At 41.4% G+C, this 16,805-nt stretch overlaps 1 protein-coding gene across 7 annotated transcripts in view; it reads right to left on the bottom strand.

Annotated features, from left to right (window-relative positions):
• The window catches only part of PCDH9 (protocadherin 9), a 2,211,246-nt gene that overhangs the window by 1,327,922 nt on the left and 866,519 nt on the right, over positions 1-16,805 (bottom strand). For 3 of the 7 annotated variants that reach the window (XM_075591028.1, XM_075591030.1, XM_075591029.1), the window contains exon 4: positions 3,324-3,473. The exons of the other annotated variants lie outside the window; for them this stretch is intronic. In XM_075591028.1, the coding sequence (XP_075447143.1) occupies positions 3,324-3,473 (150 nt within the window). The remainder of the gene's footprint in view (positions 1-3,323; positions 3,474-16,805) is intronic. 7 annotated transcript variants of the gene reach the window in all.

Genomic DNA, 16,805 nt, shown 5'->3' with positions numbered 1-16,805 from the left:
TTTGAAAAGTTCCCCTTCCCTGTGCATATAAGTGAACACCATCACTTTCCATTTTTTTTTGTATAATGAACTGGTAACCCCCAGAGAAGGGTTAAATGAATAGAAATATTGACTATTTATTGTTGTTCCACCTGCTTCTTATATTAAACTACTATATTTTTACAAAGGATGTATGAACGCATTTGCAGAGTTCTAAATCTACAGTATGTATCCAATATCCTGTGGTGGCTCAGTGAGTAAAGACACTGACTGGCACTCAGTTTGAATCTGGTTCAATTCACAGTGTCAGCTCCTTGTGACCTTGGGCAAGTCACTTTATCTCCCTGTGCCTCAGGCACCAAAAATATAGATTGTAAGCTCCATGGGGCAGGGACCTGTGCCTGCAACATGTCTCTGTAAAGCGCTATGTAAAACTAGCAGAGCTATACCAAAAAATAAAAAATATCCTAACATCAAGCAGCTGGACACAATAAAAGCTTAGAAAAACTGCATGTAGCATTCTTCCTATCCCAATTCCTACCACTCGTGTTTATTGCCTGTATTTTATTCTACCTTATTCTTCCAATAAAATACAGAAAAATACAAAAATCATGTCAGAAACCTAAAGGATACATAGAAAACTGTATGGCCACCGTCCATACCACTTCAAAATATTTCCCCTTTGACCTCTGTGTTTACATTAAAAATCTTACATATAATTTAATTAGTGAAGTCAATTGAATAAACTTTGTCTGGAATTTCTGATGCCTGCGTTGTTATTTTACAATACAAGCCTGTTAATAAACTTTTAAATAAAATGTCCTATAACAGGGGTGGCCTAGCTCAAGTCCTCATGGGCTACCAACAGTTCAGGTTTTAAAGATATCCCTGCTTCAGCACAGGTGGATCCATCAGTCAGCAACTGAACAACCTGTGATCAAGTAGGGATATCCTTAAAACCTGGACTGTTGGATTTCCTACAAACATGACCTTGAGGCCCTTAAGGGTTGGAGTTGGTCACCCAATATTGCTAAACATATGGGATTAAAACATATTAAAAGAGTTTCCATACTGTATGTAATATTTTGCCATTTCCTTTTTTCACTTACCATGTACAGATTTAACAGGTGTAATTGCCCCCTTACCCCCCCGGTCTTATGGTTGGACATGCTGTGATGTTCTTCACCAACACTGTTTGTGAATCAAAAGGAAACACTTTAACATTCAGCATCATATCTAGATGTGGTATCTGGGTGAAATATGTTGCGGGCTAGATCTGTATACAGTATGTAATGGCTGTTTTATTGCACAAGTAGTACATGACACATGATAACAACTACAGCTGTTAAAACCACTGCATAGTAACTACACTTAAAAATTAATGTATTAAATTTTATATATATATATATATATATATATATATATAGTGCCGGGTAGAAGAACATTGTTCAAATATAGTGCTCAAGTGACATGCTCTGTAATTAACAATGATTTCTTGATTGAAGGGAATAGGCTGGGTATAAGGTATATAAATGAGTGAGGTATATATGGGTGCGTATGTAGTCTGTGACCTGAATAAATGTCCTGGTGAGTGTGGGTAATGGAGATATATGAGCTCCACCCCCTCACTGCCAAATGTGGACTGGTACTGACACTTGAATAAACACACCAATAAAATACCTCTATGTACTATTTAAAGGTACAACTCACGTGACCTTGCCCATTGTGCCTTCTGGAAAGCGTGCTCCTGCTGGTAGAAATGATTCGGGTAGCCACAGATGTAGAAGTGCAGCGCACAGCGATGAACTGGATCCACAGGACAGCAGCAGTGTGATGAAGATAAAAATTCTTTATTGAAAAGTCATGGTGCAGACAGGTATGGGTGCAGGAAAAAACCTCTGTCTATGCAGAGACAGAGGTTTTTTCCTGCACCCATACCTGTCTGCACCATGACTTTTCAATAAAGAATTTTTATCTTCATCACACTGCTGCTGTCCTGTGGATCCAGTTCATCGCTGTGCGCTGCACTTCTACATCTGTGGCTACCCGAATTATATATATATATATGTTGCCCCCTTTCCCTATCCCTATGATACGGCGGCCTGATCCCAGGTCGCAGAGCACTGTGTGGCCGTCCAGTCACCGGTGCACAAATATCAATAAGGGGAAGACTCCATATCTGGGGCCTTCCCCGCAACACTCCTCTACTATGGCTCAGGGCCTAACTGGGGCCTAAGGTGAAAGATCTAGGCCTAGCCTAGGTCAGGAAGAACTGCTCCCTGGACACTACCTTCTTCGTTGCCTCCTACGTCCAGACTGGCGAGTGAGCTCCCTGCACATGGAGGATATCCTGTTTTCCCCCTTGCTATAATCCTATAGGCTAGGCAGTCCCATGTGGTACAGTCCCTCTCTCTAGGGTTTCTTGGACTTGTAGTTCCGCGTTCTGTGGAGCTACACTAAGATGGCTACCGCCTCCTCGATTGCACATGCGCGCCTCACCGTACTGCGCATGGGCAACTCTCAAAATGGCTGCCCCTACCTCCTGATTGCGCAGAGCTCAGGGGAACCACTGAAGAGCTCCCCTGCACCGGAGGCAGGATAGTTGGACTCGGCTACATATACAGTATATTGGTAAATTAAGTTGACAATTAAGTGAGGTAATTTTTTTGTAATATTGAAGTTGATTGAATTGGCCCTAATTATTTGTTTCCAGTACAGAAAAGTGCAAAAACAATCACAATAAATTCAACGTACCAAAACAAAATCTACGGGCAGACTGAAAAGCAGCAGGCAGAGTTGAGAATCTAAAGTTAAGAGCAACAACTAATATGGCTCTAAGAGAAGGTGAGAGAGAGAACAGGAAAGAGTAAAATAAGAATGACAGATAAAAGGGAACAAATATAAATGTTCAATATTTTATTCTATGGCTTAACATGTAATAAGCATTTTGAAGATATCTTGTTATAGAATATGCAGTCAGTATACTGTAAGTGAAGTAGCTTGGAGATACTGTATGTGAAACTGCTGGAACTGACAATGAGTCTGGGCTGTGCATAGGAACTAAAAAAGGTTAGGTATTATTCGGGGTTACATACTGTATGGTTAACAACTAACATTAATATTAATTATGGGAGAAGCAATATGATTGTGTGAACTATAGGTTTGCAGAGTTACCATTATAAAATACAATTTGAACATGCAAGTTTGTGTACTGTCATTTCTTCAAATAGATAAAATATGTACAAAAGTATCCCTTCTTACACTGTGCCCTTAAGAATCAGGTATAGAAAAAAACTTTTGCTTGAAAGTTTACCAAACTCCAGATAAAAATACAGCAAACTTACCCTAACAGAAAAAATGAAGGTCGGCGAAAAGGTGTCTGTAGCTAGCGTTGAAGCCGCGTCAGTTGTATAATTGTGCTTTCCATAGTCGCTGGGAGCGTGCAAAAAAGTTGCAGTACAAGCGAGGCAGTTGCATTGTATAGTGGTGTCACCCTGCAAGTTAAAGATGATCAGAAAAGTATTCTCACACACCTCATGTGCCTGTGTTGCCAGTATGCTGCAGTACAATTTTATGTAATTAGGGAGTTAAACCTATAGCCTCTGGAACACATCAATAAGACAATCAATAGAATTATTTGTGACATAAAGACAAAGGGTAATTGCCCACAGATATAACATATATCTGGATATTGTGACAATAGCTAAAAAAAAAAAATAATCACAAGGCATTCACACAATTCACAATTTTTTTTTATAAAACAAACATATCTCTAATCTTTCTGATATTAAAGTAATAAATATGTATACAAAAAATCAAAAACTTTTCAAGATACACTGATTTGCTGTAAACATTTCCATCATTAATCATATAGCTAATTTTAATACACATGCCTTTCCTATCACTTCTAGAAACAAGGGATAGTTTAAGGTGGTCAGTGTAAGATTTACTTGGTGGGCAAAAATGGCCTTATTTAACCATTTTAGTAAAGGGGAAAGGCAATAGGTATTGACCTTCCAGATTTGTTTAGCTTCTGTAATTCAGGGATATGCCTAAATCTGTGCTGTCTCCCAGCTCTTACTGCATTCCATATCAGCCCTATGTGGGCAGCAGAGTGGTAGGACTTAGATGACAGTGGTATGATCTCTGTCTGCCACAATAAAACATATTGAATGAAAATTAAAAACTACAGATTATCTCCTGTTCTCTGTAAAAGGAAGAAAAGGAAAGAGTCAGCATGGGAAGCAACACTGGCACATTCTGACAAAATCCACAATGCTCATAACATGAGGTTATCCAAAAGAGGAAAGGATCTCATGTTATCTGAGTTAACATTGTTTCCTCATCTCATTAGCATACTGTAGACTTAAAGTCACGTAATTGTAGCATAATGTTGCATTATTTCCCAATAACTTTATGTAATGCCAGTTTTGGTGTAACTCTTTTTCATTCAAGCCCAAAATAGGGCTTTTGCTGAGGTGGAGAGAGAGAGAGGAAAGGGAAATAATGCTTTGATTTTTTAAATGACGCATGACTGTTGCGTTACATCCATCCAGACACTGCAAAGCCCTGTTTCTGTGTCCCTAATTGCCCCCCAAGCAAACCCTCTTTTAAAATCCTAGTTGATAACATTTGCCTCCCCTTCTCTAAGCCCATTCTTATTTCTAGCAATTGTCACCCCCCCTAAAACACGACTATAATCCCTGACTGACATCACTCAGTTTCTTGGCGCAATTTCCTCACTGAGTAAAATGTGAGCTTTTAGTTCTTGGTAATTTCAACCTTAATTGGCTTTGCCCTAAAAACAACAAAATGCCGACACAACTCAAGTCACTAAACCTAACCCAACTAATTTCCAAACCCACACGGACAAACCTAAAATTGCACAACCATTCCTTGCTAGACTGGATTCTATCTTCTAGTCCCACCAGAATTCAATCCTTGGGTATTGTAACTGACATTTTCAGTGATGATACAATAGTGTACAGTACAATCAATCCCTATAGTTCTACTTAGTAGAATATTGAGAAATTGTAACCCATGACAGTGTGTGGCTGATTGTACCTACTGCCTTTGTTACAGAATCAACTTGATACCTGACCCTGATTCCGCGTTTGATTATTTCCAATCTCTTAAAACTCTGTGATATCCATGCTCCGCTAAGCATAATAAAATTATTGGGTGTCCACCTTCCATAGGTTACAAGTGACCTTATAGCACTCTACAGTTTAGGAATGCCTTGAGGAAAAGATACAAAGTAACTGGCACAACCAAGGATCTTAATAACTACAGGTGCCTTTGTAATACATGCACAAGGCAAACAAGACTTACAGTACAATAATTCAATATTACTCTGAAAATCTTCACCCAAATACATAAAATCTAGCAAACTTCTGTAAGGTCATCAACAATATATTCCAGCCTTCTAGCCATCAACATCCATCTAATATCAAAAATAGATGATATTACCCTGACAAATGCCACTGACATAGCAAACACATCGAATTAATACTTTGTGGGATGTGCTACTTCCCTATTCTCAAAACACAATCCGAATTACAAACATGAAGCTCAATCTGGGAGAACACCTACAGCCCCACCCTCACTCAACAGTGCTCACAATTTATTTTCAATTTGTCCCAGTATCTGAAGAGGAGATTGTGACGGGAGGGGGTAACCAGGCTATCTAATTAAGGTTAAGCCCTCTTGTTACCCCTGGAACCGTGGGTTCCCGTGTAGCTATATAAGCACCATAAGCCAGGGACCAGGGATAATACATGTTGAAAATAAAGTGACCCCTGCTTTTTTCTGTTTTCATGTTCCCTTGGCCCTAGAACTGTGAGATTTCTTGCGTGTCAGTTTTAGGGGTGATATTTGGGTAGAAATACAATTATTTTGTTGCAGAAGTTCAGGCTCAAAGTTATCAGTAGTCCTTTAATTCTACCCGGAGAGCGGGCATGATTTGCCAGTACGCTGGGTGCAGTCCCCCAAACTCCTGGATTTCAAGACCAAATATCCCAAATCCATTTCCTCTCTAAGTATACTGTATGTGTATACTTTATTTAAGTAATAATCCCTGAATAACAGGGCATTACTGGCCAATAATGCCCTGTTCTGAGGGTATCATTACTCATAAGCTAAATGTAGGCTTTTTCATAAATAATAAACACTTTTGTATTGTTATATAGATTTTTTTATTAAAATAAAATGGTAAATACATTAAACCACCTCTATAAATGCTTACACTGCAGCTAGCTATATCCACACACTGCCGCCCCCTCTGCACACACACACACACACACACACTGGAGCTCTATACACACACACAGCAGTTCTACACACACACACACACACACACACACACACACACACACACACACACACACACACACACACACACACACACACACACACACACACACACACACACACACACACACACACACACCAGCTCTAAATACACACACACACAACACAGCACCTCTACACACACACACAGCAGCTCTACACACAACACAGCAGCTCTACACACAACACAGCAGCTCTACACACAACATAGCAGCTCTACACACACACACAAACTGCTGCTACACACAAATTCTGCTGCTGCTACACACACATAAAACACAACAGCACACACACACACACACACACACACACACACACATACACATACACACACACACTGCTGCTGCTACACCCATAAACACACACTGCTGCTGACACTGACACACACACAGCAGCTCTACACACAACACAGCAGCTCTACACACAACACAGCAGCTCTACACACACACAAACTGCTGCTACACACAAATTCTGCTGCTGCTACACACACATAAAACACAACAGCACACACACACACACACACACACACACACACATACACATACACACACACACTGCTGCTGCTACACCCATAAACACACACTGCTGCTGACACTGACACACACACAGCAGCTCTACACACAACACAGCACCTCTACACACACACACAGCAGCTCTACACACAACACAGCAGCTCTACACACAACACAGCAGCTCTACACACAACATAGCAGCTCTACACACACACACAAACTGCTGCTACACACAAATTCTGCTGCTGCTACACACACATAAAACACAACAGCACACACACACACACACACACACACACACACACACACATACACATACACAAACACACACTGCTGCTGCTACACCCATAAACACACACTGCTGCTGACACTGACACACACACAGCAGCTCTACACACAACACAGCAGCTCTACACACAACACAGCAGCTCTACACACACGCAAACTGCTGCTACACACAAACTCTACTGCTGCTACACACACACAGCAGCACACCACACACACACTGCTGCTACACCCATAAACACTACTGCTGACACTGACACACACACACATAAACAAACTGCAGACAGCCATTCACTTGCTTTTGCAGACTCTCTCCTTCCCCCCCCCCTCAACTCAACTGAAACTTCTCAGTCATCTCCTGTTTACGGAGTGAGGGAGAGGAGTCAACCCGTGGCTGATACTTCATGACCAATCCCCTGCCCTGTCTCAGAGCTGTTGCTGCCTTCTGACAAATCCCCTGCCCTGTCTCAGAGCTGTTCTGAAAGCTGATTGGCTGATCGGCTGATCGAAATAAACACATTGCAAGCTGCAAAAAATTCCAGGCATTACTGAATGAATAATGCCCAGAAATCTAGCCAATCAGAGAGCAGGGATTTCAGTAATGCCCAGAATTTTACTGCTTTAGCCTATAATAAAGTGTACGTTAAAAGGTTTTAGACATTTGCTATAAGACTCTATAAAGTCAGCAAGGGCATCAGCATACAGTAGATGCCGGCATGTCTGTATAGAGTCCATAGTTTAAAGAGGAGAGGATGTCCAGAGGTGAGAAGACCATTTTGTGGGCAAGGAAGGGCGAATTGCCAAGTTCGGAGATCAAAGGGCACCCTGTGAGGACACCTTTTGTATCTGCCAGACTTGGTGGAGCCTGCCTAGCGGGTGGCAATGGGTTTGCTGGGGGAGATAACTTGACGTTTCGGCCACACTTGGCAGAATGGCATGATGCTTTTGAGAAAGGGCAAGTGTGGGTGAAATGTCAAGTTATCTTGTTAGCAATAAATTAGTTTGTTTAGAAATCCGTGGAGCCCTGTTCCTCTACCCTTCATTATACTTTGGATTATTACAGAGAATCCTGAACCAGGAGCAACGGTATTTGTATCTTTTATTCATTATTTGACAGTGTGCAGCATTTCTCCCTTTATTAGCTGGGGGAGATACAGCTCGTTAGTGCTTCCCTCATATTTCCCACTCACCCGGCTTTTAGAACCGGCTTGGAACGCTTCCTCCTCTAACGTCAGCCAAAGGACGAGACCCTATTCCTATTGGCTGGTGGGGAAGAATTTCCACGCCCTGATTGGTTGCTCCTCCTACCTCCATGCTAAGTATAGCTTAGCAATGTGTATGTAAGGAGACAGTCTAGTCAGAGAACCAGACCTTCCTGTGACTTGAGTCGATGAAGCTAGGGCGGGCTTTTCAAAGTTGCTCTGTTCTAAATAGCAAAGCAACCAGCTTCGTTTTGAAGTTAAAAAAGCATGCACTTTACAATTTTGCATAGATTGTGTTGTAATTATTTTCCTATCCGGGGTGTCAGCAGTTAATCTAGACAGGCTAGGTCTCTATATGTTTTGGAGACCTAGCCTGGCTAGATTAACCTCTGACACACCGGATAGGAAAAGAATTACACCACAAGCTATGCAAAATTGTAAGTGCATGCATTCAAATGTATGAACTTTAAGGGTTAATTAACCTGTATTGATACATTGCTATCTTCTCTTATTTCTATTTTGGACTAAAACGAATATACTTGAGACAACGTGCCGGAGGACATATTTTCTTCTTTGTTTTGCCTGTTGAATGATCCCAAAAATATAAATGTGTTAAAAGACCTTGTCTACCGTGTCTACTGTGACAAAGATTACGCAAGCACTCCTCACTACTTCTTGATAAAGTGCAATTTTCACTGCACGAAACGCGTAGAAGGTTGCAGCCTTCCGTTTTTAATGTTCCTCCAATAAAGAAGATTTTTGCCAGACCTGCTGTTACCACCTTCTTGCTGTGCGTTGCATCACAAAGCGCTGTACTGGAATTCTCCCATTGGCGACAGCACGCAAACTGAGAGGATCCCTGGTGACTTCAACCATTGTGAGTAATACCTGGGGCCAGCCCAATGAGGTGAGGGGTGGGTGTTTTCATGCAACTACCCCTGCCTTCAGGGTAACTGGAGCCCCTTATTAGGTTGCACATTATTTATGTCCCTCTGTACTTATTAGTGATGGGATTTCATGCTTGAGCACCATAATACCCTTTCAAATTAAAACTAAGCTGGTGGACCTGACCTACTGCAATCAAAGTTCTGAGAGAAGGAGTCACTCAGTGAGTAAAGATATTGACTTTGGCACTGAGTTTGAAGCAAGGGATCCTGGTTCAATTCCTTGTGTCTGTTCCTTGTGACCTTGCATAAGTCACTTCATCTCCCTGTGCCTCAGGACCCAAAAGCATAGATTGTAAGCTCTACAGGACAGGGACTGTATCTGCACAAATGTCTCTGTAAAGTGCTGCATAAAAACTAGCAGCGCTATACAAGAACAAGCTATTTTTATTATTATGACTTGGTGCCCCAGCCATTGCCATACCACTTGCTTCTCTAATCAACTCTATTTTTTCTTCAGGCCCTATCCCAAAGACCTGGAAAACTGCCAGAGTTGTCCCAATATTTACAAGTGGGGACAAAAACAGTGTCTCAAACTACAGACCAATCTCTTCCCCCAATACTATCCAAAGGCATGGAAAAATGTGTCCACTCCCAATTATGGGATGCTGCTGCCCTCTGCACAGGACCAGCGTGCTAAAGGTTAACATTTGCTTGTACTTACTAGAACGTCAACTCCAACAACTGCAATGTTAATGAGCCAAGAAGACACAAATAATGTTGTATTTGCAGCTGGATTTAATCTGAACCCCTTCAGTGTACATCTGTGTCACCCCAAAGGTGGACAGCCTTTGGCGCAGTCAAAGGGCAGCCAAAGGGTTTGAGCCATTTACTGCTGTTATCTGATGTGTTGTGATGTTAAAGCTTCTCTATTTCAATCTGAAATGCACAAGGCCTTTTATCCACTGTACCCAATTTTCAAATTTTATTTGTCCATGAAATGTCTGTAAATTGACTTTATAACCTCTTTTCTTTTAATGTAATCATGGATTGTTATAACTCTGTGCCCAGGACATACTTGATAATGAGAGGTAACTCTCAATGTATAACTTACTGCTAAAACATTTTTATAAATATATAAATAAATAATTAAGCGATTACTATACCAAGGCAACTTTACTTAGCTAACTCCAATCTGGCTTTAGCACAAGACACTTCACAGTAACTACCCTCTTAAAAGTTTGCAATGAGTGGAATAGAACTGGGACAACATACTGGTTGTCACGGGGACTCCTGTGGCGGGTAGGATCTCGGTGGCCGGAACAGCAGGAAGCGTAGTAGGGGTCACAATCAGAGGGTCCTAGACAGGCAGCAGACAGCGCAGTCAGGAAACAAGCAGGGGTCTGAGGCAGGCGGCAGGTAGCGAAGTCAGGTAACAAGCAGGGGTCCGAGGCAGGTGGCAGGTAGCGAAGTCAGGTAACAAGCAGGGGTCCGAGGCAGGCGGCAGGTAGCGAAGTCAGGTAACAAGCAGAGGTCGGCAACGAGGAGACTGGAACAGGACAGGCGGGGCAGGACAGGGACTGAGAACAGGGAGCAGGGACTGAGACCGGGGAGCAGGAATAACCAGGGACAAGCCAGATTACTAGCAAGGACCTTTACTGTGAACAGACTATAATACAGGTACAGGTACATAAACAGATCAGGATCAAAGACAGGCATGTGCATGGGAGTCTGACTTGAAGCAAAGGCAAAACCAACAGACAGGAAGCAAGCTATAAGGACAGAGACAGGAGCAACAAGAAGACAGACAGACAGAGGAACCCAGAGCCAACAGAAGGCAGCAGCACACCCAGTGGACAAGGAAGCTATGGCTAGGCAGGAGGTCTAGGCAATCCTGACACTGGTGCAATTTTCCTAGATTTTTTAAAGGCTTTTAATACTGTTGATTATGTTATCTTGTTTAAATAATCTCCAGTGCTCTGGAATAAGGGAACACACTTTGAACTGGTTTCACTCCTACCTATCAGGTAGATCCCAACATGTGTCTATCTCGGGCTCTAACTCCAACCCCTTGGATGTCACCTGTGGTGTCCCACAAGGCTCTGTTCTGGGGCCCCTACTCTTCTCAATCTTCATTAATGATCTTCCTGCAGCTTGTAAGGGAGCCTCAATGCACATGTATGCGGATAACATAATCTGTAACTGTTACATACACATATATCATATATTATCTTTAGCTGTTCATGAAATATCTTTAAATATAATGTATAACCCTGTTCGTTTTCTGTAACCTTGTATTGTTACCATAACAGTGCACAGAACATACCTGAAAACGAGAGGTAACTCTCAATGTATTACATCCTGGTAAAACATTTTGCAAATAAATAAGAGTCTGGACAGGAGTAACGCCAACATTAGGTATAACTTAAAGACCATAACATTAAGCTACTTGCTTTAACCTTAACAGACTTTACTGAATGTGCAATGCTATGTCTCATCTGTATATAATTTGCATGTCATTTTAACTAATGTCTGTTATAGTTTATGGGAGAAAACATGACTTAATATTATGTTATTGTCCTTCAAAGATACACTATTAGTTTTAATGTGGCATTAAGTTGGGTTAACGCCATGTTAAGCGACTTAACAGAGATTTCTGGATCTGGGCCTTCAATTGTTTTAGAGCAGCAAGAGTTAGAAAAGGAGCAGTAGAAAGTGTTTAGAGAAGAGACTGAGAATTATATAGGCACTGAACACCAGAATTAAAGACAGGCTACCCCTTAAAAACATTATTGTATTGTATGTCTTTCTTTATATAGCGCCATTAATGTACATAGCGCTTCACAGTAGTAATACGCGACAATCATATAAATAACAAATATAAATAACAGGTCATGGAAATAAGTGCTTCAGACATAAAAGTAACATGTAGGAAGAGGGGTCCCTGCTCCGAGAAGCATACAATCTAATTGGAACTAATAATTAGACATTAAATAGTATAATTTAAATGAGTCATTTTCATAATGATCCCTTTATAACTATATTAGATACATATAGTTTTACCTTACATTAAAATTATATTGTATTTCTTAAGTGGCTGCCTTTGGACTATGTGCCTCTTGGGGTATCACTCCAAACAAAAAAGACAAAATAACACATCTCCAATTTTCAGATCAGTCATGGAAGGAGTCAATTCAACTTTTGTAGATTAAATACTGTGCTGCTTAAGTAGAAGAATTTGGTGAAAATCAATGTTTTGTGTCACTAGGGATCTTTAATCAGTGTCTCTCCAAATATGCAATAGCCTAATAACCCTGGCCATAATGTTAGTTATAACTTTGTGCTACCCATTTATTATATTTGGAAGAACTATCTTCATATTGTTTTAATTAATTGTCTGTTCACTTTGCTAAGGAACTGTAGCCCAATTAATCTGCAGGCCTCGTTCTTAGATTTGTGACACCACCATCACCTCAGCTATTACAATCTTTTAAGCTAAGGACAGAAAACATTTTATGTAGGGAAGACAAATCTGTAAGTTTAAGAATGATTAATACTGTATTTAACAATATATGCCATCTAAATTTGGATCACCTTCCTCTCCAAACTCACCCTTATGATACTAATTAGGTGAGTGGGTAGTAAGAGAATCATGCCAGATCTGTAACTACTGTAACTGTAGACTATCTCTCCTAACAATATGTTAATAAGCTGTTATGGGTACCAGCTTTTGATCTACTCTAGAACTATAGTTCAGCTTGCATTTGGAAAAAAATTATCCTGCTCTTCTGTACGTTGAGTACTATCTTAAATAAACCAACATAAGAGATGGAGTATAGACTTGTTGCTCTGTGTTGTGCCTCTTACCTCTTCTTCCACTTTACTAACATATCTACACAAAATAACAGCGCAGGGTGAGAAGTTGATTACATTAATTCTGCTATATGAAGCGCTTTTCAGATAAATAGGATTTGTGTATGGTGTATTATTGCATATGCACTGAAACATATAGTCACCTATATTCTACTGACTATCATATTTTGCTACATACACATTTATCCATGCTGGCCTATTCTAGGAAATGTAAGAGACAAAGACATTCATTTTGGATAACTTTAGACATACTCATTTAGTACAATCATATGGGAATGTAAAGTTGCAGTAACAAATACAAGTACAGTAGATGTATATGTAGCCATGTGCCCTGGCTATATGCTCTCTGGCCCTAACACCATACGTCTTGGTAAGGAGCAGGTAGTGTTAGGGTTAAATTCCTTTCACATGGGCCAGCATGTGTCTCCTCACTGGCATGTCAATTTGTATCAGTCTCCAGGTGCAGGCTGGGGACCATTAGAACATGTGCCAGAAGGGGGGTGGCTCCCTTTCAAATGTAGAGAGTTCACCCAGGGCAGCCAACACCTTAGGGAGTAGGTTCTGATTCTACCCTGCATCAGGGGGTTTGGAGGCAAAGGATTAACCTCAGGGACCTCAAGCCTCTGGGGCATAGTTCATGGAAGAAGCATGCAAGCTATGAGGGATGTGTACTTTGAACATATGAAGAATAGTAACTCTCTTAAATGAAGGATTGCATGAGCTGGTCCAACAATAAAATCTGGTTGTACTGTTCCTGACTTCTGACTGACTCACTACAAAGGTTCCTGCACCATCCTGAAAGCCTGTCCTGTTGTCTCACCCTAGTAAATCTGCAGAGACTCAGACCTCCTGAGAACCAACAGGTATGCACCACCGCACCACTAACACTCTATATACCATCAGATCTCCTTAGGGGAGGGGGGGGGGGAGTAGAGGTGTTACATATAATTTGTTTCAGGTCACAAGTTTGAAACCTTTCGGGCATTAATGTTAGATTCAAATAAGTAGTAATGGAGACAAAGTTCACCTAGAAGGAACATGTTAAACTTACTAAACAAGTGCCCTTGTTGATTTACAGTTATAGTACAGATACATTAGCTTAACGGTAAGACTCTAGTGCACTACATGTTGACTTGATACTCTACACTAGTGTTTATCCACCTTCTCCTCAAAGAGCTTCAGCTGCCATCAGATTTAGGGGTCAACCAATTAATTACCAAACACTTATGCAGTTATTTTATAAATAAATGTGTAGGTCATTTATTATCCCCAAAAAATAATTTGACTGGGGTTCCCATAGGTGAGGATTGAAAAACACTGCCCAATTTAAAAAAACTTTTTTTTACTGCTTTTGATACATTTTTGGTGATTAGACTATGAGAAAGTACACATAATTTTGGATTAAAAACTTCTACAAAACAGCTTGTTATAAAAGAAGCGACATTTTCATAGTTTTATATTTTTCAACAGTATTCATGGAAGATCATTTTAAGCAAACATCTGGACATGTGTCCCCAAAAATGTCATGAATAAGTCAATATCCGTTTTTTTTTTTTTTTCAACTTTCTTTTTATTATTTTCAGGTATAAGTCGTATAAACACATTACATTGCACTGTCCTGGTGGACAGACTCAACATCAGACATACCACATTTAACAGACAGAGGGAAGGGAAGACAACAGGACATAGACAGGTAGAGGGATAAGGGGAGGTGAGGGGGGGGAGGAGGAGGGTTGGGAAGGCGCTCCCATTCGCTTCCTGGAACTCTCTGTCGGACGGTCACCACCATCTCACGGTACTGTGGCTCTCCCACTTATTGGAGTTTTGAAGCATCAGCTGAGACCTAGCTCCCTATAAGGGGGGCCTACCGTCAGTCCTCTGAGTCTGTTCTGTCACCTTGTCTGTGCATCCAAGGAGAACTCATTTTGTCCTATTAAAGCCAGATGGTGGCATTGCTCAACCCCGGAATGTCCGTCTGGGCTAGCCAAGGCAGCCAGACTTTTTGAAATTTTGAGCCAGTATCGTTAACCAGACTTGTTAACTTTTCCATCTGGTATACAAACCAAATTCGATTTCTGATTTTGTCTATTGATGGAATTGCGTTCTGGTTCCATAATGCTGCGGTCTCGCACCGCATAGCTGTTGCAAAATGTGCTATTAATTTGTTCCCCGTTCTCGAGACTTCGTCTGTGGGTTTGCTTAGGAGGAACAGCCACGGGTCTAGCTGAATTTTGAGGCCTAAGATCCTCTGCAGCCAATCTCGGATCTGTTGCCAAACTGGCATAAGCTTCGGGCAGGACCACAGCATGTGTACCAGATCACCTGGTTCCCCGCACTGCCGCGGGCAGAGCGGGGAAGCACCTTTGATAAATTTAGCTAATCTAACTGGGGTTAGATACCACCTCAACAATACCTTATTTGAGTTCTCCTTCTATGTTGTGCAGATCGAGCTACTGGCTGCTGCCTTAAATATTGCTGTCCAGTCTTCGTCCTCTAATGTTTCTTGTAGGTCTGACTCCTATTGACTCATGAATCTGGGTCTGTTTGTGTCATCTTTGTCAGAACCGACCACATTTCTGTACAGAGTGGAGATCAGTCCCCGCGTGTCAGTGCCCCGCACGCAGAGCCTTTCAAAATTCGTTAAGGGTGGTCTCACCGTGTGTTTGTTGTAAAATGCCCGGACCTGGAGGTATATAATAAATTCTGTGTTAGCTGTGCCTGTTTCTGACTTCAATTGATCAAATGATTTAATAGTGTTGCTGCCCTCCAGGTCTTTTAGTCTATGGACCCCTAGTTGTCGCCAGAGCGAAAAGTTCTTCCCCTCTAGTCCAGGAGCAAAATCCGGGTTACTATATAGAGGGGCCATTAGTGTGTGTTCAGAGGTCAATGAACAGCTATATTTCGACACCTCCCAGACCGAGAGTGAGTTGAGCACTGATGTCAAAGGATCTTTTATAACTTTTATTCTTTTTTTCGGGTACCAGATTAGATCCCTGAGCTCCAGTGGGGCGCACAATTCCCTCTCCAGTGACACCCACCTTTGCAGCTCTGGGTCACCATGCCATTGCGTAATTTGGCACAACTGGTCCGCCTTATAATAGGATAACAAGCATGGCACTGCCCGGCCTCCCGCTTCCTTAGGTTTCAGCATAATTGCTGCCTTTATCCGTGGCTTTTTTGCCTTTCCATATAAATGATGTTATTGAATTTTGTAAATCCTTAATCTCGGACCTTACTACGGGTATCGGGAGAGTTTGAAACAAGTACAGTATCCGGGGGAGAATGTTCATCTTAACACTGTAAATTCTGCCCAGCCATGAAATACCATACGTTGACCAGTCTCGCAATTCCTTTTTCAGAGTCCTTACTAGACTGGGATAATTTGCTTGATATAGGGAGGCTATATTTTTTGTGATATTCACCCCTAGGTATTTGATGGACCTGGGCTGCCATTTAAACTCAAAATTGAGTTCTAATAGTTTTTGCATCTCGTCAGGGATGTTCAGGCCCATCGACTCAGTCTTTGATTGGTTTATCTTGAAACCTGAGATCTGGTTGAACCGCCCCAAAAGCGCAAACAAGTTGGGGAGAGAGGTGAGTGGTTTAGTAATTGTCAGAATAATGTCGTCTGCATATAACGCTAATTTGTGCTCCTGTGAATTAATTTGGACCCCCGTTATGTCTCTATTACTACGTATGTGTGCTGCTAGTGGTTCGATGCA

The sequence above is a fragment of the Ascaphus truei genome, chromosome 3, assembly GCF_040206685.1.
Source record: "Ascaphus truei isolate aAscTru1 chromosome 3, aAscTru1.hap1, whole genome shotgun sequence".
Lineage (NCBI taxonomy): Eukaryota > Metazoa > Chordata > Amphibia > Anura > Ascaphidae > Ascaphus > Ascaphus truei.
The sequence above is the reverse complement of the archived record's forward strand: the minus strand, read 5'-3'. Positions and strand labels throughout refer to the sequence as shown.